The sequence below is a fragment of the Pocillopora damicornis genome, chromosome 3, assembly GCF_964200805.1.
Source record: "Pocillopora damicornis chromosome 3, jaPocDami1.2, whole genome shotgun sequence".
Taxonomy (NCBI): domain Eukaryota; kingdom Metazoa; phylum Cnidaria; class Anthozoa; order Scleractinia; family Pocilloporidae; genus Pocillopora; species Pocillopora damicornis.
In genome coordinates this window covers 30,369,287-30,393,582 of record NC_142672.1, presented here as the reverse complement: position 1 = coordinate 30,393,582, position 24,296 = coordinate 30,369,287, and the positions used below count along the sequence as shown (strand labels likewise).

The window sequence follows — 24,296 nt, the reverse complement described above, 5'->3', positions numbered from 1 at the left end:
CTTAAATTCTCCATACTGTTCTTCATACATTTCCCAAAGACATGACAAAGAGAAATAGTTTTAAAATCAAGGGCTTCTTTGATGATCATTTCCTTTAATCTCGTGACATTGATGTTTGATTCAGAAAGTAGATGCTAGTCACTCAAAGGGGTTAAATGGTTGAAGCGTCTTGTATAGAATTTGATTAAGAACTACTTGTATTCCTCTAGTTTAAGATTCAAGAACTTCTTTAGTTGGTGATCATTTCCTTTATTCTCATAACCAATATACGATTCAGGGGTGATATTGTAAGGAGAAATTAGATGCTGGTCACTCTTAAGGGTTAATGGGTTTTGCTTCAGTATGGGGCATTGAGAGCATTCTTAAAACTGTAGATTTCCCAGGGTGGGGCAAAGGAATGAATGGGCTTGGAGTTGAGGGGGTGATGGGCAACATTCTTGTTTCAAAACGAAAGTAGGTCTGAGCAGCAATCAAAACATTGCATTGCATGCTTATTCTTTCTTAGAAATTAATTTTTATTTTGTCTAAATTGTATTACAAAACTCTTGTCTTTGACTGAATTCGTTTTCATCTGATTCAAATTACTATAATCTTATCCACGCCGTACTCAAGAAAGGGAGTGTTGAGCAATAGCATCTCGAAGCTTTGACAAAGGTTCTTACAAGTGGATGTCAACACCGTGTATAGCTGAGAGCTTAGTTCAAAAGCACCAACCAGCTGGGGTACGATTTCTCGCGCTGCCATGTCTTTATTTCACACAATATGTCAGCCAAGCAAATGTGATAACAGCGGGTAAGGAGGTTGGATGAAATAAATTCTGCTCTTAAAGAAGATATGCCATAAATAATTCTATGGTTAAAAATCACTGCCAGCTTTCCAATACACTTTCATATTCGTCTGGTGAGATAAAGGGTTGATCCACAGATCTGATGAAGACAATAAGAGAATGAAAGTCAGTGTTGTAGGAGTTTCAATGGAGGTAAGCATAAGCGACATTATCACAAGAACCAATCAGAACAAAGGTTACCGTCGTCATCAGCCAGTAAAAATTCAAATAAAAAACCTCAAAAAGCGCGGGAAAACGCGGCTGACCAATTCACAAATGGTTTTCGTTTTGCATCTAATTGGCCGAAAGGATGGCGTGGGTTTTCTAAACCAATCACAGATGGACGTAACGCAAAATCAAAGTAGTCCCGAAAAATTCGACACTCAATTGAAAATGACTGCATTTGCTGTCGCGAAGGTCAAACAGTAACGTGAACTCCGCTTTTAGATATGCGCGGTTTTTAAACCTTGAGATACCTTTATAACTAGGTTGTTTGAAGAAAATAATGGTTTTTATAACGTGTTAAACCTGGCTTACTACAATAAACGTTCAAATGAAACGTTTAGCTGAATTGAAGAAAGTCTAGAAGGTGATTCTGTCGAACATCAACTTAGCTTCGTTTAAATAATCAGACCCTGTATTTCTTGCTGTGGCACATTACCTGCGTGGTTTGATTTCTCGCTAAACTGAATAAGTAGGTCTACCTCGCAACGAATTACTCAGTTAAGATACAGCATCACCAAAATCAAGCGCTATTAGGACTGCTTTGGATTTGCTTTAAATCGTTATATGATTGGTCCACATGACTCGCGCCACTAGGTCAACCAATCAAATTCAAAACTGAAACCAGTTGCGACTAGGTCACGCGTCTTCCCGCGCTTGGGAAATTTGCTTGCCATTAATCCGAGTTTTTAATTGCTCCTCGTGATATCTTCCATTGTTGTAATTGGGAGTTATATAATGTTCCTACCTGATCATAATTTCCCCACAGAAAGGACATTCTGATGCGATCAGTTCATCCAGCTCATTCTAAGAAAAATGAGTATATCAAACGGCAATTTTCTACGATTTCAAGCCTTCGAGGTACCAGAGCAAGTATAATCTATTACGTTCTCCTGAAACACAAAGTTTTGTTGGTCTGTTTTGTTCGGTTTAGTTGATTTGTCTGTTTTTTCTTTTTCTTTTGCTTTTAATTTTAGTATTTGGTGGTACTTGCACTACTAACAACGATATCACATTAACGCCACAACCAGCAACGAGTTTTCCAACGCCATGCAGCGGTAACTTGCTGTGTTTCAGTGAGTTTCGTACTACTGGTTAACACTTGAGTCAACATTTTATCCCGAGAGAGACCAACAAGTTATTTCCTTTTAAACCATTACCAATGTCATGCAGAACAGCTAAGGGAATTGAGGGGAGATGTAGCCTAGCCTAACAGGGTGTTACTTTATTTTATAGGAAAGACTCCCCTCCCCACCCCATCGCCAAAAAGAAAGGAAAATACTAAAGAGTAATTAAGAGTATTCTGATTTATAGAAAGGCAAAATGTAAATTTCCTTTGAGATCTTGTAAGCGAAAGGGTAAGCGCCCTTGCTGGACTATATAACTCACTGATTGCAAGGCGTTCTAATGATAGTGCACGCACTTTCCTCGATGACCTGACAGTAGCAAACCGGACCAAGTTCTTTACAATGACTCTCACAATTTCAAAATACCTTGAGAGTTTCTCGTGAGGTCGATGAAACCGAGGATGAATCAGTTCTTGACGTCGCGTAGAGCTGGTTAAATAGGTCTTGAACCTTAGCCCTGAAAGACAAGTAAACATTTATCTTTAACTTAACGATAAAGTCCTGGATTAGGTGGCGACAAATATACTTGCTCTCTGATAACATTTTAAGGTTACCTCGATCATTCTCTAATCTGAATATATCAGTAAATTTATCATTTATTCTCCAGTTTGGCCTGCTCTCCATATCAAACAGGCTTTTCCCAAAGAGGAGAAATTTCAAAACACCTTCTTTGAGGTATTCTGTGAATAACTCAAAAACAGTGCATTTTGAAAATACTGACGTCAATTGATGCCTGCTATAATCCCCTTGCGACCATTCTGTGCGCATGTGCTTCTTATCAAGGAGCTCCAGGGGAAGAAAGAGAACCCTCAACACGTTACTGAGCGTTTTAGAATCGGCAGGGGGTTAGGAACTAATTATGGGACGAACTATAATTTAGTTTTACATATGTCTTGTGAGCTAAAATTGTCGTACCTCTGTTTTTCTTTAAGATGTGGTAAAATCTGCAACAAGAGGTGAAAGTCAGATAGAATCATTAACACAAAATAAATGATAATATCAAAGGGCAAGTAATGTGGATTGCTATATTTATGTTGTGTCAAATTGTTGCATCTACAAATCTGGTCAATTCCCTAACATAGGGTGAATGTCTGGTTAGCCACACGATGAATTAGTCAACAACGTTTCCTCAGAATTAACAGGGACAAATTTATATTAACAATAAATGTGCAATACTGAAAAACGAAACCCAAAGTAATCACAATAGTCAATCAAATATTTAAGTTATCATTGGCCAATGAAGACTCAAGGTAAAAACAAAAAAACAACCAAAAGTGCGGGAAAACGCGGGCGACCAAATCACGATCGGTTTTCGTTTGGCATCTGATTGGTTTAGAGCATCGCGCTGGTTTTCTGAACCAATCGTTGAACGGAGTAAAGCAAAGCCAAGGCAATCCGGACTACATTCGACACTCAATTGAAAATTGCCCTAAAGTAAGCATTGTAATATCAAGTGCACACCTCATTCTTGAGACAATCTGAATGGAAGGAATGATGACAGGGAAACACATAGAAGCCTCTTGTAAGCAGTGGATATAGGCATATCGAACACTTCTCTTGAGCTGGTACAACCCTGTATCTGAAATGTCCAGCGAAAAAGAATGAAAAAAATGGGTTAGAAACTACATCAATGGCAATACGACCTTGAAGCTGCAGTGAGTACGGATTATTAACAGAACAAAGCCCCGGAACATTGACGTAATACAGACATCAATTTAAGGAAATGCAGTTTACACGGAGGAAAAAATTAAATTCACGAGTGATTTCAGAACAATGGTGGCCCAACGAAATGAAACTGCACGCCTTGAAGACAGCAGAAACAGGACGAATTTCCCGGCAAGAAATCCAAATCCTTGGGTGTAGCGATTTGGTATAAAGAAAACAGCTCTCCGATTAAGCTTGCTTGGTTACTTAATTTCTTAGCCCATGACAATGATCACCAAATAACTAACTTCTTTCCTAAATAGAGGTTTCGACACAGGTCGGTTACCAGCAGTCTATTGCCGCCTTTAACCCTTTACATCCTAACATCAGTATGCATATTCTCCATACTTTCTCGATACCTTTCTTAAGGTTCTGAAAAGAAGAATTTGTTTAACAATCAAGAGCTTCTTAAGTTGTTGATCATTTCCCTTATTCTCATGACCTTAATGCTTTATTCAGGGGCGATCTTGTAAGGAGAAATTAGATGCCAATCACTCTTAAGGGTTAAAGGGTTAAGACCTCTTACTACCATCGAGCAGGCTCTCGTGCTTGGGTTTCGCCTTATGGCCACTTTTTGGACACAGCCGCCCATTTTACCAGCGGCATCCGCTAATGGCAAAGTTAATAGATTAAAAACCCCTGTAACATTTTTAGGGCTACTTAATGCACTACGTTAATTTAACTCACTTATTTCTCATTTCATGGATGTCTCCTCGTATCGTTTTGGCACTTTCCGTAGCTTCCTAATAAAAGAAATTAAATATGAAACCTTTTCACTGAGAAGTGCGCATTCAGAATAACATAAATAACTCCCATTGTCCCGGCATGCTATTCTGGGAAGATAAAAGGTTTAGATGAACGAAAGGCAGAAGATGTGCTGCATCGTGCTTTGTTGTGGTTGAAACAGTTACATGAGACTTTGAGAGTAGGCGCTTAACCAGTTAACAAGAATAATTCTCTCACTTACTTGCATTTCGCTTTTTAGTTCTTCAATGTGTTGATTGTATTCATGAAGTGACGAGCAAATAGCATCCTAAAATGAAAAACAAATTTCAAGTATGTGAACTACATTACCATTGTTTGACCAAAGAAAATCGAAGAAAGGGAAAATGTTTTTGCCAAGTGTTATTTTGCGCATTTTAAGTAAAATAAAGAAATATTACCTTGAAATGATCAATGGTAACAAAATCCTGGAAAAATGGAAGGATATCTTCAATTTTTAGAAGTTCACTTTGGTTCAAAAACTCCATTGCCCTGCAAAAACAAAACAACAACAACATTGATGTGGGAATGGCAATCACAGATAAAACATCAGTTTTTACGATTCAAACAACTTAAATACTTCATCACATTGCTGAGGTAGTAATATACAGTACTTGATTACGTTCGATGCTCAGTTGAGAACAGCTCTATGCCATCAAGAGTAATCGATATTTCTCTTTAGAAGTATGAAAATTTAACAAAAAAACATGATGTATGTTATTTTCCTTCAAGCAGGATTCAAGCGCGAACAGAAAAAAAAATAGAAAAGTATAGGTGCTTTTCCCCTCGTAAAAATTCGAACGTTGGATCATTGAAGTTTGGTAGAAGATGTTAACATTTAAGCCATCTAGCAGTACTCAGTTGACAGGTGATGCGCTGTATATTTACTTTTTCACATCTCCTTCTTCTTCCACCACATGTCGCGCAATTCTAAGCCAGAGTTTTTTCCTCAACACTTCGTCGTCCTCCGGGGGCTTCTGGGCTTGAATCTTGGCAAGATCTACATCGACCTTTAAAAAATACATTTAGCATAACAGTGTGAGCCCAAAAACGGTCGTCATACACCAAGTTCGTTCACAAAGTACACAACATCAATTCGTATATTCTCCTTACTCATCTCTAAACAATTCCTCTGGTGCTTACAAGGAGAAGTTGTTTAACAATCAAGGGCTTCTAAACTTGGTAGTCATTTCCTTTATTCTCGTGACCATTGATGTTTGATTCAGGAGGTAAATATTGTATTTAAGGAGAAATTAGATGCTAGATGCTAGTCACTCATGGGGGCAAAGGGTTTAACAAGCGTCTTGTATAGAGTTAGAGTAAAATATGGTTGGATTCTAATTACCTTTAAAGACAAATCAACCGCTTCTTCAAAGAGTCCCATGGTACTGTAGATGTGAACACAGGCTTTCTGTTTGTCATGTTCTGAACACAGTCTCAAGGCGTACTTCATGTCATAACAAACTTCTTCTGGATCCTAAAGAGACAGGGATCGTTACACATGGGTTTGGTGGGATCGAAGAAAAACAAAGGCAACAACAAACAAGGGAAGAAAAGACGATAGTAATTGTTACAAAATCTCGGCGATAAAAGACTCCTTGGTTTTTCAGGTCATTAATTCATGGAATATGGCTTACATTTACAAGGAAACAGTGAAAATTCTCAAGTCTCATTTGTCTACTAATAAATTTGTTTATCCTTTGATTCATTTCGTTTTCTGCAGATAACCTCGGAAAAAATGGAGTTTCCTCAGGAAGTCGCGTTCCTCACTGTAATTAGTGGTACTAGCTTGTCCTTAGGTTTTGGCATATACGATGCATTTGTTTGAAAAAAAAAAGAAATTAAATCTGCATCATGAAACAACGCCTAAGCATCAGCTAAAAAACATATCCTTTCAGCACATTTGGTTGCACAAAGCATAAAAACCAACAAAACATAACCAAAATCAATGAACTAGTTTGCAAAACGAACAGTGTTGGCTCAGAGTACACTGCTATATGAAAGCGTTCAATTAGTATTTCACAGAGATGGTGAGGGGTAAAATGCATGTGGAAGAAACTTAATTAAAGACTTCAGCTAATTCTGAGCAGGTGTAAAATGAGCAGAAAAACCGTAAGGAATTTTCTTGCCGAGCCTTTTAGTATCAAACCTGTCCTTGCATTTGCAGGTATCGTAATAATGACTCATCATCTTCTTGTTCAATGTATAACGACAGCAGATAATTGTGAATGGCCTGGTCTCTGTTTCCGAGTCTCTCTATGCAGAACTCCAAGTAGCGGATGGCCTCCTCGGTCTGTGTCAAAATCGACGGGGTGAACAAACATCATAAATCTAGACAGGGTAAGTTTCTAAAGGAGCTGTGGTGCTGCGTCGATAAATAATATGGTTTTATCAGCTGAGATAATGATGTAAGTTGGCCCCCGTGAAAACTATCTAAAGCTGACGTTAGCCCTTCGTCAGAGCGAATCATTCGCTTTGACGAAAGGCTGACACTCGTAACGCTCCTTGGACTTGGGGTCAGCCGCGGTGAAATCGTGGTTGTGGTGCTTCACCGAGTGTGGTGGGCTTCAATAATGTATTAAATTCATACCTGAGTTGACTTCCCTTGTTGGTGATAGTGAACCAGCGCAGGAATCAGTCGGCGTGGATCCAGCTTCTTCTTTTTCTGTTCAGTCCAGGCATTTACCGTTTGCCGCGGAATGTGCTGCATTAGCACAGGAGAGAACTTGTAATAAAGCTCCGTATCTGTCTAAAGAAACAAAAAAGTATCAAAAATGTCTGTCTGTTTACGAATACATACAACTCGTAAAGTTGCATGTGCAGTAAAATATAACATACGAGTAGCTTAAGGAGTATGTGTGTATAAATTTTCGCGAAGAAATTCAGTTTTTTTTTCGCCATATTTGTGCGGTCACATCTCATATTCTATAACGGGGAGGTAGCGATTGGAGAAAGAAAACATGTTCTCTTCTAATGAGCTAAGCGCGAGACCAAACATGGCGGCTAATCGATCTGACACCAACTCGCGCTCCCTTCTAAGACGTCTACAATGCATGTTTAGGATAGCATCTTTTTAAACAAAGGATCCAGTTAAAATTCTTGTGGACCACAGAGCAGTTTTCCAACCTGTTTAGTGAGGACATCCAATGCAGCCATAAAGTCATCATGCTGAATATGATGACTGATAACATGCTCAAAATCTACAACAAAAACAAAAAATTTACAATTGATGAAAACTTTTAATCAACATTTTATTGCTTTCTTGTAAAATTTCCCTATTAATGGGAATCGTTAAATATCGGTTGCAGCCGCCGTAACTTTTCAGTTTAAATCTAGAAAGACGTACCTTGCATAAACATGGCAAAAAATATTAAGTTCTCTACATCTCCATGACTAGAGATCAAATCATAGGCTGTCTTCCTGTTTTGATCGAGACATGTCTGAAATAAATCATTGAAATTGATTATAACTCGATTTACAAGTTTTAATGTATCTGTGTTTTGATTATTTCCCAGAGTGGCCACTGTAAAGGATACAGTAGAATTAGGATCAGCAGGTCCGCGGTTGAACTCTGGCCTGCCAGAATCATGATATCCTTAAGATTCTCTACTCTCACAGTGCCTTATTACACCCATTGGTACATACATGCATTGACCAATCAGAGGACTACCAGAGAAACCTGATCAAATACTTAGGAGGGGGATAGTCCACAATGAATTATCATTCATCTAAGAGAAGAATTACCGCTGGATTTCATAGCTTGACGGCCCAGCTTGTTTTTTTATTTTTGTTTTTTCTTTCGGGGGGGGGGGGGGGACATTCGCTTCGGTAGCCACCTAAAGCTTGTCGAATAAGATCGGTTTCAGTCGGTTTAGAACAAGGTGAGTTATTTTGATGAAGAGTCTCGTATGTGAGGCTTACCATACAAGCCACAGTTTGTTTTAATCGGCTCAGATGCTCTTTTCACCCACCTTTACTTTGGTTTGAGCAAGGAACTTCCTGAATTCTTCCTGTAAGCCTTCGTACTTTAGTTTAGCGTTTTCTTCCTTTAAACCTCCCAAGTCGTTCAAATACAATTCGATCAGCCACATTATCAGCATAGTCATTTGTGTCTTGTCCTTCAAAACAAAACCAAACACAAAATTAAAAAAAAAATGAAATACTGTTTAAAAGACAAAAAAGGAAAAACCTTTCTAATATCCACATCTCTCTCTTCTCGAAATATATTGCGGTTTCAACAGCATACTTTTTGCCGTAAGGGAACGAGTTGAAATTATGTGAGGGGCGAATGGTAAAAGCGGAACCTCCAGTTACACCTTGTACCCTTCATAAAATTATTACAGAGATGCATCTATACTCTGGTTCCACGTATCACAACAGTTAGTTTCATACTACCGTGTCTGTAGCTACAGTTCCTTTTCAATTTGTTAGCAAAAAGAGCATGTATCCTCTGTTAGTAGAAGCTTTTTAATTGATCAAAAGCACTACATCCATTCTGCTACCATACAAAACTCACTTCTCTTGAATTATCTACCAAGACCTGAAATGAACTCTGTCAGTAATTTGATTTAATTTACCTGGTATTTCATACTATCTAGCTTTTTTAAAAGAAACATCCTGAGTGCCTGGCTCTCCTCAACTTGAATAAACTTTAAGGCAACCTCCTCAAATGATACTTGAGTTTGGGCATAGCATCTGGCAGCATTGGCGTAACTAAATAAGACACAAGGGAAAGTGTAAAAATATATAATATGTCCATCAGTCACTCATATTTCCCGATTCAAATAAGAAAACAATAGCTTTACATTATTCGATCACTACACCACTCAACACATAAGACAGAGCAGGTCGTTGTTAGTGGCACCTCGGCAAGAACGCTTCTTAGCCCGCGGCGAGAGCTCTGCAAGGGGTCTGGCACCAATCATTATCAGTGCCAGACTTCTCGCAAACCTCTCTTTGACTCATATCAAATCTTTAGTTCCGCAGACGGAGAAATGCGCTTATCGAAATACACAGTGGATAGTTGATGCAGAGTCTGGAAAATACCATTTTATAGGGTAAAGTCAAGATTTTTCTTGATACGATTTGCATTTCGGAAATACACTTCAGAATACCCCGCAACTCATTTACATGTCATTGAATAAGAATAGCGTCTATTGTGTTATGCCTCGATCTTCAAAGCCTCCCGACACATGTAAGTGAGGCGGACCAAAGTTGCGGGGTATTCTGAAGTTTAGCCTGCATTTCCCTTGGTGAACTGTTACAGCTGAATAACAAGAAGGACAAGCAAGTTCCTTAAATTAACTGTGTATACCTCTTGCTTTCAAATAGTTCCTCAGCTTGTTTAGTTAACACTTTATCCAAATTTGCTGGATTATCCTGGTGGCGAAAGTAACTAATTACGTTTGTATTGTCTTTATAAGCTACATAAAAAATCTTTCACTTTTAATTTGTTATATAACAAAAATGAATCCAAGGTCAAAATTGTAAGCAGGTAATTTGTAATTTATTAAAAAAAAAAAAGTAACATAACATGTACCAAAAATTGGAGTAACTTCATCAAGTAACATACTTTCACATTTAATACAACACTGGGCAAAGTTTTAAACGTATTCTCCAGCCTGGATACATGACAAGATTGCTATCCTATCAGAATGTCCAATTACAAGTTGTCCCACATGGAACACTAATTTTCACAAAAAAAAAAGCATCAGCACTGAAGACAAAACCATTTTGAACCACCAATACAGTAACCATGTTTAACATTACCCTGCAATACTCCTTGGCCAACTCAAATTCTCCCCTTTCAAGGTACATTTTCCAGACATCCCTACAAAAAAAGATGAAGGTGTTTAGATTGTTGCATTAAAACTGTATTTACTCTAACATTGGTATGTATAATCTCCTTACTGGTCTCTATAGAATTCCTAAGGTGCTGACAGGGAGAATTAGTCTTAACATTCTTGGGTTTTTTAATTTGGTGAACATTTCCTTCATTCTTTTGACTTTCATGTGTGATTCAGGGGGTGATATTGTAAGGAGAAATTAGATACTGGTCACTCTTAAGAGTGAAGGGGTTAAAAATACTGCTGCTAAATGAGTGGTCTGAGTTTCATTTTATCCAATAATGGTTAAAAATGGTCACTGGGGAAAGTGATTGTTACCTGCTCTCTCTTGTAACATGATACTGAAAAATTGCTGAATCTGAGAATATCCACAAAGTCTTCTTCACTGTATCAATAAAGAGTCCTCTCATTGCACCATACTAAAAAAAAATAATGAACAGGCACAGTCACATTGCAGCTGTGTGCATTTCATGAATTTTTGTGCAGGTACAAGGTGCAGTGCTGTCAATAAGTTTGAAAGTAAAGAGGAAATAAGAAATAGTGTGCAGCCAGGTTATCATTTATGGATGCCGTGTTGTTTCAACAGATCAAAAGCAAGACTAGGAGCCATTTAGCCTGCAGAGCAGGCATCCTATAGGGGCAAGTTCACTTTAAGAAGCTTGCAATCTTTTACTCAACTGGTCATATTTGATTTAGGGTTAGAGTGGATGGTGGGGGGAAGGGGGTTGGCAAAAGTGAGATCTATCCATTGCCCCACCCCCTGATCCCTCTCCTTCTTTTTGACCCTTGCTCACCCCCTGATACAAATTTCTTTCCCTTCCTAGCATTCTGCTTCTGTAAAAATCAGATGGCAACTCTAATTTTCCCCAAGATAACACTGAGCACTCACTTGCCAAAATTAACCCTACTTTGCAGGCTAGCAATTGTTCACTCCAGTTAAAATGTGCATTGCACAAACCAGCAAATTTTGACCACGTAAATCGTGCATTCAATTCCACCAAAAATTTGGAAAATTTGGCTTCACTACAAATTTCTTTCAGGGTATTTCAATAATTATACGATTTTTCAACAGAAATGAGGCAAAAGTACTTGCCTGATAATAGCAGACAAGCCAATAGTTGAAGCCAGCTACCAGCTCTTACTGAGAGCTCTAAAAGTCACTTTAAAAACTGTTATTCATTTTGATATATCCTCTCACTTTCATTTTTGGTCCAAATTAAAAATCTAATACCAACCCGAGGTGGAAACTGATCTTCAAACACAACTTGTTCACTGAGAAGTGATACTGCCTGAAACCTAGTGAAAAAGCCAAACAGATTTCACCTAAGCATGACTATGGCATTGACAATTAAAGGTGCATCTGTCTTGCTAGTCAGAATGACAAATTGAGCTTCAAACACTAACTAAAGAAAAAAAAAAGAACAAGAAAATACATGAATTGTGCCATTTCATGCAATATTTAATGCACATATCTATCTAAATTTAATTTCAAAGACAGACCATAAACACAAGGAATTGTCGAAAAATGCAACAGGTTGCTCCATGACCAGTTTTTTACCACTGACACCGTCTATACTTGCTTTGACAACCAAAGTTTTAACAGCTTCAGGAGTATTGCCCAAAATATATAAAGTCAACAGTTTCTGATGACATTTCCTCTGCGACTATCTTCTAATTGAAGGCCACAACCCTTTGAGAGACATGTGGTTTTTCTGAAGTCAATTGAGTCATGAACAAAAGGACAACAAAAAATGCTTCTCCAAGTTACACCTACAAAATTGTTGTCCAAATACAAACTACATACTTGTCTTTATGCAGCATAAGAGCATGAAAACCTGTCAGTCCAATGGATAGAGGAGGCGTTGTCTCCTTTCCTTCCTCAAACCCATATCTTGTGCTGAGTTGAGAAAAATTGTTTTTTAAATTAACAAATGTATACTTTGAATGTTCATAATTACATTAAGTGTAACTATGTGAATTGATTTGTTCTAAAAGGATACTGTAATAGTCTTGTTTCTGCTGTGATATTATCACAAGACTCAGGGGGACCAAAGTCTAGTTTACCAAAGTAAACACCACTTCCTAGAAGATGGAGAGATAAGATAATCAGGGGTTTCAGTAAAAGTTGGTTGCAGGCAGTCAATAGCCATCTGTAAGATCTCATACTGCTGTCTGTTTGCCTGAAAGCAGGCCCTCCTGTTTGGGTTTCCTTTACACCACAGCTGCTTATAAGACCATTCACAGCTGTTTAACAAAAAAGTTCTTGATTTTCAGTGCCTATAACTCTCTCTTGCCAGCAAGCTGGCCAACAAGAGGACTGGCCAATTAGAAATTTACTGATTTGGTGTGTACATAAGTTGGGGAATAAATTCACTATGTCACTAAAATAATGGAAGTAAGGAGAACAGACCTGTGAGCCACGCAAAAGAACTTGGCAGACCCCTAATCTTGGGGTAAAACAGAGCTAATTCACCAGAATCCAAATGACCTGGCATCTCAAGGAAAGGTGCTAAAAAAATCAAACAATAAAAAAGGTGAATGAAGACCAGGGAGAAGAACAGATGATAGAAAATAAAGATGGTAGGACAAAAGAACAAACTAGCCACGTAAAAACAAAAGATAACTGACTACTGACTGAATGAACAAAACAAACAAGAGAAAGAAGAGAAATACGCAGAGCTAAAAAGAAATAAAACCTTGAGGTGAATGGCATTGTAGAAGGATGAAAGGAAAGGATCTTTACAGAAAGGACAGGAAAAGTTTTATTTAAAAGCCTCCCTTCTTCCCTCAAAACAGGAATATTAAAAAAGGTTAAAGGTTATCACAAGTAGTGAAGGGATCATGATTACCAGGGTTGCTCTCATATTCTGCAAACAATGGCTGTAAATCCAGGGAGTCTGTAACTGTTACATCACCAATAAACTGATAAAGGCGGCTGTATGCAAAGGAAAATGGAATATTATGAGGCATCACTAATGAAATCAAAGTGTTACTTAATATAGAACAGATATCAATTTTTTTTAAATATCATATGCAACTTGCTCAAGTCATTTAATAAAAAATAAACAGCTTCTCAAGTCTTTAAGTTGATGGAAATACTGTCATGAATTGATGTTTTAGCCTGTTCGTCTATGTGTTTTCCCAGAGAGCTAAGAAATAGCAAGCCAACTGTTTTGAACCCTGGAACTTGCTTGTGTCCATTTTCCAGTAAAAATTCCACATAAGGGCTAGTGAAAATCTGAAATCCCACCAATTTTAGTTGTCAGGAGCTGAGCACCATTGTTTAAGCCATGGAAAAATTTCAATTACTGTTTCCCTTTCTCCTTTAAATTTCCAAGCCCTGAAAATAGAGATACATCACAAGCCAAGCTTGTAAAAGTCTTAACAAAAAGATCTCATATAAAGGCTATGTCAGTAGTACCTCAGTGTTGATACCATAACGAAGTATTTCCTGTCAGATTTTGGAGACACAGGAAACTTCTCAAACATGATTCCATAAATTGACTCTTCTGGACAACCACTTGAATTCACATTGTACAACTGAAACACAACAAGATTGTTTTTGTGTTTTTAAAATATGATTTAAATCTCTTTCTTAATAATTATATAATATGTATGTATATGTTATGGTTCAATTTTATCCTTGGTTCAAATTTTATTTTCCTTTGTTTCAAACTCATAATCATACATTACAATACCCAAAAACATAAGAAAAGAAAATTTGAACCAAGGATAAAATTGAACCACAACATATGTATACAATATATGATTGTAAAAGAAACGTAAAACAGTTTCTGTGTTTACACAGTCTGATGTAAACACGTGAGAGGTTGGGAGAACACGAGATAAGCGTAGGAAACCACAACGCGAAGCGGAGTGGTTTCCAGCTTATCGAGTGTTCTCCCAACCTCCCGCATGTTTACATCAGGCTATGTAAACACAGAAACCATTTTACATTTCTTTTATAAAATAACTAATGAAAGAGGAACAAAAACCGTGTTTACATATGCTCATGTAAAATGGTTTTATGGCCAATCAGAGTGCGCGTACTATTTGAAATATTTTATGATGTATAATATACAATGAAATACAGCTTTTTTTCACAGTTTGACTCACTTGCTTCCAAAATTTCTCCAGACCACCTTGAAAGAACTTCTCCTCTGGCTCTAACTCTGTTTCAAATACCAGCCCTGACAAAATTGAAAAGAAAATGTAAAATGTACATGCAACAGACACATAGTGTTTCGTTACCGGTGGAGCCAGCAAAGTTTGCCAGTTAACCAGAGTGATTTTGTTCATTCAATTTGAAATGACTTTATTAAACTGAGTGGCTGCCATTTCACTCATGATAAAAAAAAAAAAAAAAAAAAAAAAAATTAATCTTAGCTCCAGGTGCTAATGAGAAAAGAAAACTCCTAGATTCTCTAAATACTCCACTCCTACAACATGTGACTCCCAAACTAACAGCACAATTTGCTGAGAGACTACACTTAGTTATTACAAGAATGCCATCAAAAAGAAACCTAGAGCACCTGGCCAAAAAATGGAAATCAGTAATTGATGAAATCAACTAAGACAATAAAAGAAAAGAAATGATAAAAAGTCTGGATCAATATTAGTATCTTAGCAACCGCCCACCTACCCCTCCCCTAACCCAATATTAACCCCAGCTTGTTATCAATTGACTGTTGTTGGGCTTGGGGAGGGGTAGGTGGGCAGTTGCCCAGATACTGATATTGATCCAAAAGTCTAATCTATGTACAACACACATAGGACCACCAAACAGTACTCACACATAATCCTACCACAGTCGATTATTTTTTCAATCATAGATACATTTTAAATACACTGCTGAAATTTGCTAGCAAAAACGTTCATCACGAAACAAACCTTTGGTTGTCCCCAGAAGAATTGTCTGTGTAGAACTCTCAGTCAGTTTTGATTTATTCCATGCAATGGCATTGATCAGATGTCCCTAAAGACCACATAAAAATATCAAGAACTTAAGAAACTGGTCTGAATTACATTATACTTAAAATATAGTGTATTTGAAGCCTGATGGATATCTCTAAGCAATGTTCTGCATTTACTTTTAATGTAACTACAAATGATTTTAATTCAACATTTCACCCACGATGGTGTCAGCCAGGTTGCATCACCTTGTAGAAAGTATTGAGATTTTAGCACTCTCAAGCCAATTTTATGCCACTTCATTTGAGTTTTCCAGGCTAACTACTGCCTTCAGATGCAGTTCTTACCAATTAGACCACACCTATGTTCATTCAAAGGTAATTACTAGTGGCATGAATTGTAGCCTGTCAAAAGGCGTCAGTCAGAAAGGCCATAAAGGGCCTGGCTTTGAGTGAGACCACCTGTAAGGAGAGAGGGTAGGGTAGGAGAATCTTCCAGCCCTTCTCACTTTTCCCCCCTGTTCACAAACTATCTCAGTCATTGTGGCTCATTTTATCATGGATTTTTTTCTTTGTATGGCTGTGGTAACTGAATTCCACAAAATGTGGGAAACATTATTACCTATTGATACTTAATAGGCATATTTACTACTTTGTAATAGTCAGGCATACAGTACCTTCATTTTTGCTAATGGTTTGGGCTTCTTGGAATTCCTGGCCAAATAGAATGACTCTTGAGACTTCATGCAGACAATAAGATGTCTGGCAGTTGGATCCATGAAGATTCTATGAACAGAGTCATCCATTCGTTTGGTGATATCAACGCCTGCGTAAATATTGATTTATAAAAGTTAATTCTGAGACTACCAGAGCTAAGAAGTACAACATACTTTTCTTTTTTCAGCTACTCATGAGAATTTAATGTTAGTTGTTTCAACTTCAGTTAATGCTTTAAAATTGTTACTCCATGATGATCAATGTTGCATGATTTTTTGGTGGTAAGTAGATCAATTGTAACCAAAGCCAAAAGTTTAATAACTTCGAGGCAAATAATACAGAACACTGTGCAGCATTCTGCAAGTCACTGACAAAACACGATATCTTCCCTTGACCTGGTTTAATTAATGGCTGTTTTATCATTTGATAAACAAGTTTAAATTGGTTGTCACCTAAGGTAAATTATCAGAAATAGCTATCTCACAACTCAAAAGAGCAATCAGCCATTTTTCACCATAGAGCACAACCATGTACAACCAGACACATGCAAAATGTTCATTGCTGCAAAACTAAGACACTGTTACTCATGAAAAAACAAAATTTGCAGAAAGTTAATTCCAGGCCATGCAATTTGCTCTCTGTGAAAGAAACAGAGAAAAAACAAATCATCAACTTTATTCTCATCTTCTGTCATCTTGACAGTCAATGAAAAGTGAATGTACATATGACCTTATGGTATATAAGCCTGAACTTAAATAAGTACATTTCTTCATTCATGGCACTTACTATCTATTTCACTAGGGTTTGTCAAATCCAGTCTCATCAGCACATTGTTACTCAGTGCTATAGCAACCATATTGTTGCACACAACAACATCAACGATATTGCTTGGTGGTCTGAAAACAATGCGTACAAGATATATAAATCAGTCACATAAAAATTACTCGCAGGGAAGGCTATGTTTGAGTTATTACAATAAAATTTATCTAAAACTAGCCCTAGCACACAACTGTTTAGTTGAAATTTAAAACTTTTGCTTGACTTACAGACCATAATGTCTTAGCTCATGTATCATTGAACAAATGTGTGACAAATTTCAAATTTGATGGGCACACATGCCCTTAGCTAGTTGGACAGTCTGAATGTGGGTACACGTATATGATGCAAAAAAACATTTGTTTTAATGAAGCCAAATAATGAAATTTTTTGATAGTGATCCACTTTATAAAATAATACTGTATCTGTGTGGCTGTAGGTAAAAACATGTAGAGTTGATGTCATCTTCTGTAGACAATTTTCGACAACCAGTTTTACTTCTTGTCTGATGAAAACTACTCAGTAGCTTGAGAAGTGACCAAGCTAGAGACGACAATTATTTGCAAGCTTGCATACACCTCAATTATTATCCAACTTCATTAAAAGAGTAGAATATTAACAAGCAAATGGAGTACAAATATTCCACAATATTTTAAAGTTAATTGGGTTGTTGCATTTAACAGGTTCCAGGCTAAGTTTGTGTGAGTTGTTCCAAAGGAAATTTGAGGACATTTGTGCAGTTGGATAATAAATAACTCATTAGATAATTTGGTGTATATTATAATTATAAGTTCTCTTACTTACTGATTGTATTTGAAACTTTTGGGGGGGGGGGAAGGGGAGCTGGGGTTGTTAGGGGGCTCTGCTCAGTAGACTGAATATCTAAATCATTGTGCATTAAAGGGGAGGGATTGGGGAAAAATTCAGCCTTCTAAAAGCCTTTTCAATTTTCTGTGAACTACATAGTACACCACAACATTTTGTTTTCATTTGTATGTTTATTCTCTCGTAATTGTTATCTAAGAGATCTGATGTCTATGGCCATTTACCTGAAGTTGATTTTCTGTCGCCGAAAAATGGGAACATCATCTTCACTCTTCACTTCTACGTATCCAGTTGATATCTGTTGTTTAAGCATGGAGATACCAAACATGATGAATACCATTTAAAGTTTATATCCAAAACGAAATTTATGATAACCTGAATTTCTTATGTTCTATAAAGGACATCAGTGACACACTTTGCTGCACCTTGTACCACATTTCAACATCATCTGTGATATATTACTGAAAAGATGTACGGCAACATGAAATCTATTTGTTGAGCAGACACCTATGGTACACAGTAATTTAATATTATATTAGCTAAATTAATTGGGCGCATTTTGATTGATTCTTACTCATGATCTATTGGAGGACAGACCCCATTTTTATGTCATCTGAAGTCTAATACTGAATAGGTGCAGGGCAACATGGAATCTATCAGTGCTTTGAAAATTTAATAGAGAGCAACTAACTTCAACGCTGTTAACTACCACTGAAGTTCAGATCTGCATGAATCAAAACTTGGTTCGAAATACCCATAAATGTGTGTTTATCTTACTTCTCCTGACACCTGAAATAAGAAAAAATTGTAAATTTGCTTACAGGTTCCGTAACGTCTGGCCCTAGAAACGGATTCAAGTTTTCTCCCGCTGAAGCTTGCATGTACTGATCGAGAATGGACGCCATCTTAGCGAAGGTTCCATACTACATCTACCGGGGAGGGGAGATACTGGAATTTTTTTTTTTTTTTCTCCTATTTAAAAATTTGCTTATGGCTTTGAGTCGTGTTCAGATATCTACTGAGTGATAGCGTTTAATTCCAATAAAAACTTTCAACCTGAACTTAAGTTTTTCTCATTTTATTGTTTTTTTTTTTTCGCTTTTTTCAGTAGTGTGAGGTACAATCATTGAGCTCCTACTACCTTAGTTAGGAAAAGTTTGTCACCTCATCCACCCGATCCCGAAACCGAGGCTTTCAATGTAAACAAGATGGCAACCTTTCATGGTTCGGGCTTCGCCAAGGATCTGTTAAGCAGTCTTAGTGCTGAAGTTCTTTATATTATTCTGTCATATCTTCCAGCAAAGTCTTTGTTAAATGTTAGCGAATGCAATCGCCGTTTACGGGATTTATGTCAGAACTGTAACTCGCTCTGGAAGCATCTTTGCAAGGTTCGTGCCTAAATCCTAAAAAAAATTTCATGTCATCTGCATGCATGTTTAGTTCCGTTTTGCGAGACAATAAGTTTTTTTTTAAATTTTGTACGTATATGAGAGTAAAAGCATAAGTTTTTGCCTTCAATTTCTTTTAAGAAGGATTGTTTCTTCATGCTAAGGAGGAAACTTGTGTATGGGCATGTTATTTCAGGATTACAATCGGCACAAAATAAGCCAGTGGAATATGAAGCACTCACGTGCCTCCTGTAGAGAGTTTTTTTTTTTTTTTAACTAGTCGTTTTTGGAAGGAATTTGTCGAATTTTTGCCGAAATTTGTAGCAATTGAACTTCTTGACTGCTCCCTCTCTCAATTTTTGCGAGTGTCTTTGTTTATTTCTCGAGTGGGATCTTTAACTTTGATGTTGTTATTGTTTTTCCTGGTTAGTGATCTGTTTATTTTAATCAGTTTCACCCAGAGTCTAAGCTTAGGTCTACTGTAGTGAATAGAGTCCTCTGGCTTGACAGAACGATTCGATGAAATAGAACTGAAAAATTATAGCCAAGGGAAACCTATTTATAAAATATGACGCTTTTGATGACTATTTGCGTAATATTTTGAATATGTTAAACTAGTCTCGATCTGACACCATATTGTTCGAGCTTTTTGCATGCAATCTTTTTAAGTTGCTTACCATTCGAAAATGTCAGTATATGAAGTGGAATGCAAGAAAGAAAATCATGATAGTTTTCATATTCGTAAGAGACGGTGAAAGAAAATACAACAGAGGGTAAATTTGATTAGCAACGTGATTTCATTTCTGTCGTATTGTGTTATGCAATCAGAAGAAAAATATGTGAGTGTGAAGATTTGAAATGACAAGCTAACTACTGGACATATCATGTGGTTTCCCTGGGAATTTACCACTACCCATGTTTACTCCTTGTTGGAGAGAAACTTTGTGAGAGAATGTTTTTGGCAGGATACAGGAAAAAGATTAAATTGTTCAGGATTTTGGGGGCTTATTTGGAAAGTCACGTGTGCTTGGCATGACACTTTATTGATTTTGAAACCACTACTTGTTGAAAGCGTGGGATATCTCTGCTTATGTTTGAAATAAGAATACTTTGGTTTTCTGAGGAATTTTTTAGGCTATTACATATTAATTGCATTATTCAGGGTTTATATTAGAAAATGTAATGGTTTTATGCTCTGAACTGAGTAGGGGGCTGAATCAAATTACGGCTACACTTAACCCTCTACACTCTAAGATCAGAATTCATATTCTTCATACTGTTCTCTACACATATCCAAAGGTTGCTGACAAGGAGAATTTGTTTAACAATCAAATGCCTCTTTAGTGGGTGATCATTTTCTTTATTCACATGACCTTAAAGTTGGATTCAGGGATGATATTTGTAAGGAGAAATTAGATGCTTACCACTCTAAGGGGTCAAAGGATTCAAATAACATGCTCTTTTAGGGGAGTTTGGGCATGCTCCCCTGTAAAGATTTGAAACTCTCTGACAATCCGGGACACTTGAGTGACAATTTTAGCCAGACACTTATGTTAAAATCAGTTTTAAAATATTTATGTCTTTGATCTCACTTCATAAAACGGTCTGACAACTTGCTGGTGTCTGCTGCCTTCCAGCTCCCTGTTGAAAACCATGATTGTTGTTCAGGTTTGGCAGAATTGTTTGATCATGCACCGACCTAGAAGCCTTTGGAAAGTGATCAAAAGTGTCTTGCTCAAAGAACATAACACATTGCTCTTAGTGCAAACCAGATTATTCTGATCACAACTCCAGAGAGCTTGATGTGAGGTGACGGAGTAAATCAATTTATGTAATAAATTTTTCTTTCAGATTGACTTTGATGCTGACTTGACTGTGAAAGGCTCTTTTCCGTCCTTCTTCATCTTGTATCAGCTGCTTTACAAATCCCGCATTATCCTTGAGGACACAGATTATAGCACATATAGTGGTTATTTACCAGATTGGTTGTATTATTGGAGTGCACTAAGTACCAAGCCCCCCCTCCCTGGCTTTTACAGCTTACCAGCAGGAAGGACAAAGAAAACTTGGGGTAGGAATCATGATGTCAATAATTCTGTGGTATGGGAGGAAGGGAAGGGGGGGAGGGGAGGGGAGGGGGTTGAATGTATAATTTACATAATTTGCACAAAGGTTTGCAAGGAAGGCACAGGACAATACAACTGAATAGTTCCCAGTCCTCTGCAATCTCTCAAAGCAACGTAAGACAGCCTTGCTGCCTACTACTCTGTACTTTCAAACTTATTGACAGCCCTTTTTGACATCACCTGCTAACCAACTGACAACTCAGAGGTTCAGGAGAGGGGGCTTAAAGTTTATGGTTCATATTGTCAAAGGCTACAAAGTCTAGCCATTTGCACATATCACTTGCTAAGGCAGCTTTAGATTTGTATTCTGTTATTACCCCCTGTTATTACCCCCTTGAAAATGTTTCAACTTTGGTTAATGTTGGATTGTCTTTCGATTTTTGGCACAAAAATTGCTTTGTAAAGATCTACTCATTGATCTGGGAACCAAGCCCTAACTGTCCCAAACTATGGTCTGGTGCTATCCTTTTGGAAGTAAATTTAGTATTTCTTGTAACTGTTATTGTATAATTTGAATTCATAATTTTCCACAAGGTCTTACAGAAGAGGATTTGACCAACTACCAGATCAAATGTAACAAATCTTGTGCAGTAAGAATAGAGCGGTATTACACTTGGACAGATGGGGTAGAAGCAGCACTCTGTAAACACAAGAGTAAACAACGATTCCATGAGGTGGCTCTGAAGCGGTGCATGCGAAGTCAAAAACAAATTCACAAGACCTTTCCAAAGGCCTCATGTTCTCAAAGAAAAAGAGCTTTTAACAAATTCCAGAATGAGCATCGCAGCCAAAGAAACATTCTGTCCAAGCAAAAGGAAGGTGCAAGTGAATACATGAGTCTACAGTCTCCCCACAAGATTGGCCAAGATTATATTGATGGTGAGTTTGCGCCTCGCTCTGGAGAGTAAAGAAAGCTCTCTATGGGTGCAAAAAGTGTACATTGTAATTATGTGAGGAATAGTTACTTATAGTTGAAAGGTAATTATCAACTTGAATTTGAGAATGGCACTGATAAACCATCTCAGTAAAATTTGGAAAGCTGAGCTTTGAGTTATATCATTTTTAACCCTCGAACTCCTTAGATAAAATTGTTATTTCCCCTCAAGGCGCTACACATTTCCTTTCCAATTTACTCACTGGTAAGCGTGTATCAATTTTTGTAAATTTACTTTTGACAAATGTCTCTCTTCAGAGGTTTAGAATCAGGATGCACTGCAAACAAAATTTCTGGAATTCTTTTCTTCCTTTTTTTTTTTCGTTATCGCAGGATATCTTCACAAGAGCGGCATCAAACAACTTGAAAGCTATGTTGAATTTGCTAAACGCCTTGAACAAGAAGTTGACGTAGCAGAGCTGTCTAAAGACATTCCAGTGTGTGTTCTTCTCGTTTATGATAAAATGTCCTCCTTAGCGCAGCAAAGGTTCATTTCGGCGGAGGAATTCCTTGATGTTGCGAAGGATTACTTCGAAAGAGTAAAGAGAGTTTGGAATTGGCAGAATGAAAATGGGCCTGAGGCAAGGCAGGCATTCCGGGATTGTTCAGTTGTAAAAACACATTCGTCTTATAGGTGAGTTTTACTTGTCATGTTTTTAAAGTTATTCGAATCACATTTCCCTGACTAATGTGATTGGACCTTAGCCTGCTCCATGTGTGCAGTTGCATGTAGTAAGACTTAGCACGACAATAGCCGAGGAGTGAAAACAAAAAAGGGGTTGGGTCGGGTCGGGGTGGACCCAGACCTCCCTCGTTTTCGCTCCGCTGCTGCTATCGCGCCGTGTATTATTTCGCTTGTTTTACTTACTGACCGCCAGAATGAATTAAAGAATGATTTCCTGGCATGTTATCGGGCACCAAGGAACAACTGGGCGAAGATATTTCAATTTACAAGCTCGTTAATTCGACAGCGGCCATGTTTGATTTAGAGTTAGAGGGGATATTTGGGAGTAGGGAAGGAAAGGCGTAATAATGGCTGTTTCTTTCTATTTTTTTCCAGCGCATTTGTTCAAACTGGGAATGAGTCACATTTTAGGAATCTTCGACTCAATTTTGAGGGACTAGAAAAGTTACAAACATGGCTTGATGAAAACCAGTGGATTACTAAGCTACTAGATCCAAACTTTGTTACAATTCTCCGTGGAGCTCCGTTGCAGAAATTACCGTCAAACGAACTCAGCACTCAGGCGTTTCATGCGTTGAGAAAGATGGTGAGAATCTTCCTCAAAACTGGACGGAGAATCGACTTCGATAGAATTCTAAGAAGACTGGCCGAATCTGCCAAAATATTTTTGCACACGAACTTGGAATACGTGGAAAACTTAGAGAGGACTCTTTCACGCGAGTAAATTGTGATTAGATTCCAGTTTCCCCTTTTTGGAGTTTTAACAAATTGCGACTGCGGGTATATGGAGAATTGATAATCTGAACTTCTCAACACTAAGAAAAAAAATCTGGGTAATACGTCGCTTCTCCTTAGCGATAATATACTCAGCGAAAACGAGTTTGTGAGAAATTTGCGATATGAAATGAGGCTTCTTCACAATTACAGTACGTAAAGAGTATCTCTTCGCTCTTCGTTCCTTTACCGTCAGAAGCTCTTTGAGTTAATTCCCTTGGATAAGTGTGGTATTGCAAGGCCATGTTCATCCTTTTCCGTTTCGTTCTATTCCATCCTATTTTCAAATCCTTGACCAATTTTTCTCATCAAATTCCCTTGATTTGACTTGGGGAACTCTGTGATCATGCATTATTTACCTCTACTGAGTAATTCATGGAGAAGCCCGTGAGACCCCTTGCAATGACTTTTCTGTGCGTTAAGCCCTGACTATTCCTATTATTTATTGGAATTCGATGTTACTAGATTAAAAATAGTGCTTTGGGATTAAAAAGCAATCGCTGTCAATTCTCTTAACTTTGTAAAACAAAACACGATTTTTTCCAAGATCTCTTAGTTTGCTATTTACGTGGACGGAGAGTTATTTTTTCCAGTTCTAATACAAAATTCCCTTCTCCGTTAGTTCGAGACAACC

At 37.5% G+C, this 24,296-nt stretch overlaps 2 protein-coding genes across 2 annotated transcripts; one reads left to right on the top strand and one right to left on the bottom strand.

The window, feature by feature from the left end:
- Positions 1-497: 497 nt before the first annotated feature.
- Positions 498-18,699, bottom strand: LOC113680730 (vacuolar protein sorting-associated protein 18 homolog). The gene is made up of 31 exons (XM_027197768.2): positions 18,577-18,699; positions 17,980-18,053; positions 16,901-17,010; positions 16,075-16,223; positions 15,378-15,462; positions 14,604-14,677; positions 13,909-14,027; positions 13,337-13,422; positions 12,898-12,996; positions 12,488-12,569; positions 12,292-12,378; positions 11,723-11,783; positions 10,806-10,906; positions 10,411-10,471; positions 9,956-10,020; positions 9,219-9,354; positions 8,613-8,759; positions 7,988-8,081; positions 7,768-7,841; positions 7,232-7,390; positions 6,791-6,934; positions 5,987-6,118; positions 5,530-5,651; positions 5,043-5,133; positions 4,847-4,912; positions 4,567-4,622; positions 3,637-3,754; positions 3,091-3,119; positions 2,542-2,632; positions 1,797-1,855; positions 498-926 (listed from the first exon to the last, which is right to left on the bottom strand). Exons 1-31 carry the CDS (start codon positions 18,658-18,660, stop codon positions 863-865), a joined length of 2,919 nt encoding a protein of 972 aa, XP_027053569.2. The 5' UTR covers positions 18,661-18,699; the 3' UTR covers positions 498-862.
- Positions 18,700-18,911: 212 nt separating this feature from the next.
- Positions 18,912-24,155, top strand: LOC113680735 (uncharacterized). The gene is made up of 5 exons (XM_027197772.2): positions 18,912-19,143; positions 20,995-21,214; positions 21,804-22,148; positions 22,537-22,837; positions 23,264-24,155. The coding sequence occupies exons 1-5, from the start codon at positions 18,964-18,966 to the stop codon at positions 23,610-23,612; spliced, it is 1,395 nt and encodes a 464-aa protein (XP_027053573.1). The 5' UTR covers positions 18,912-18,963; the 3' UTR covers positions 23,613-24,155.
- The last annotated feature ends 141 nt before the right edge of the window (positions 24,156-24,296 follow it).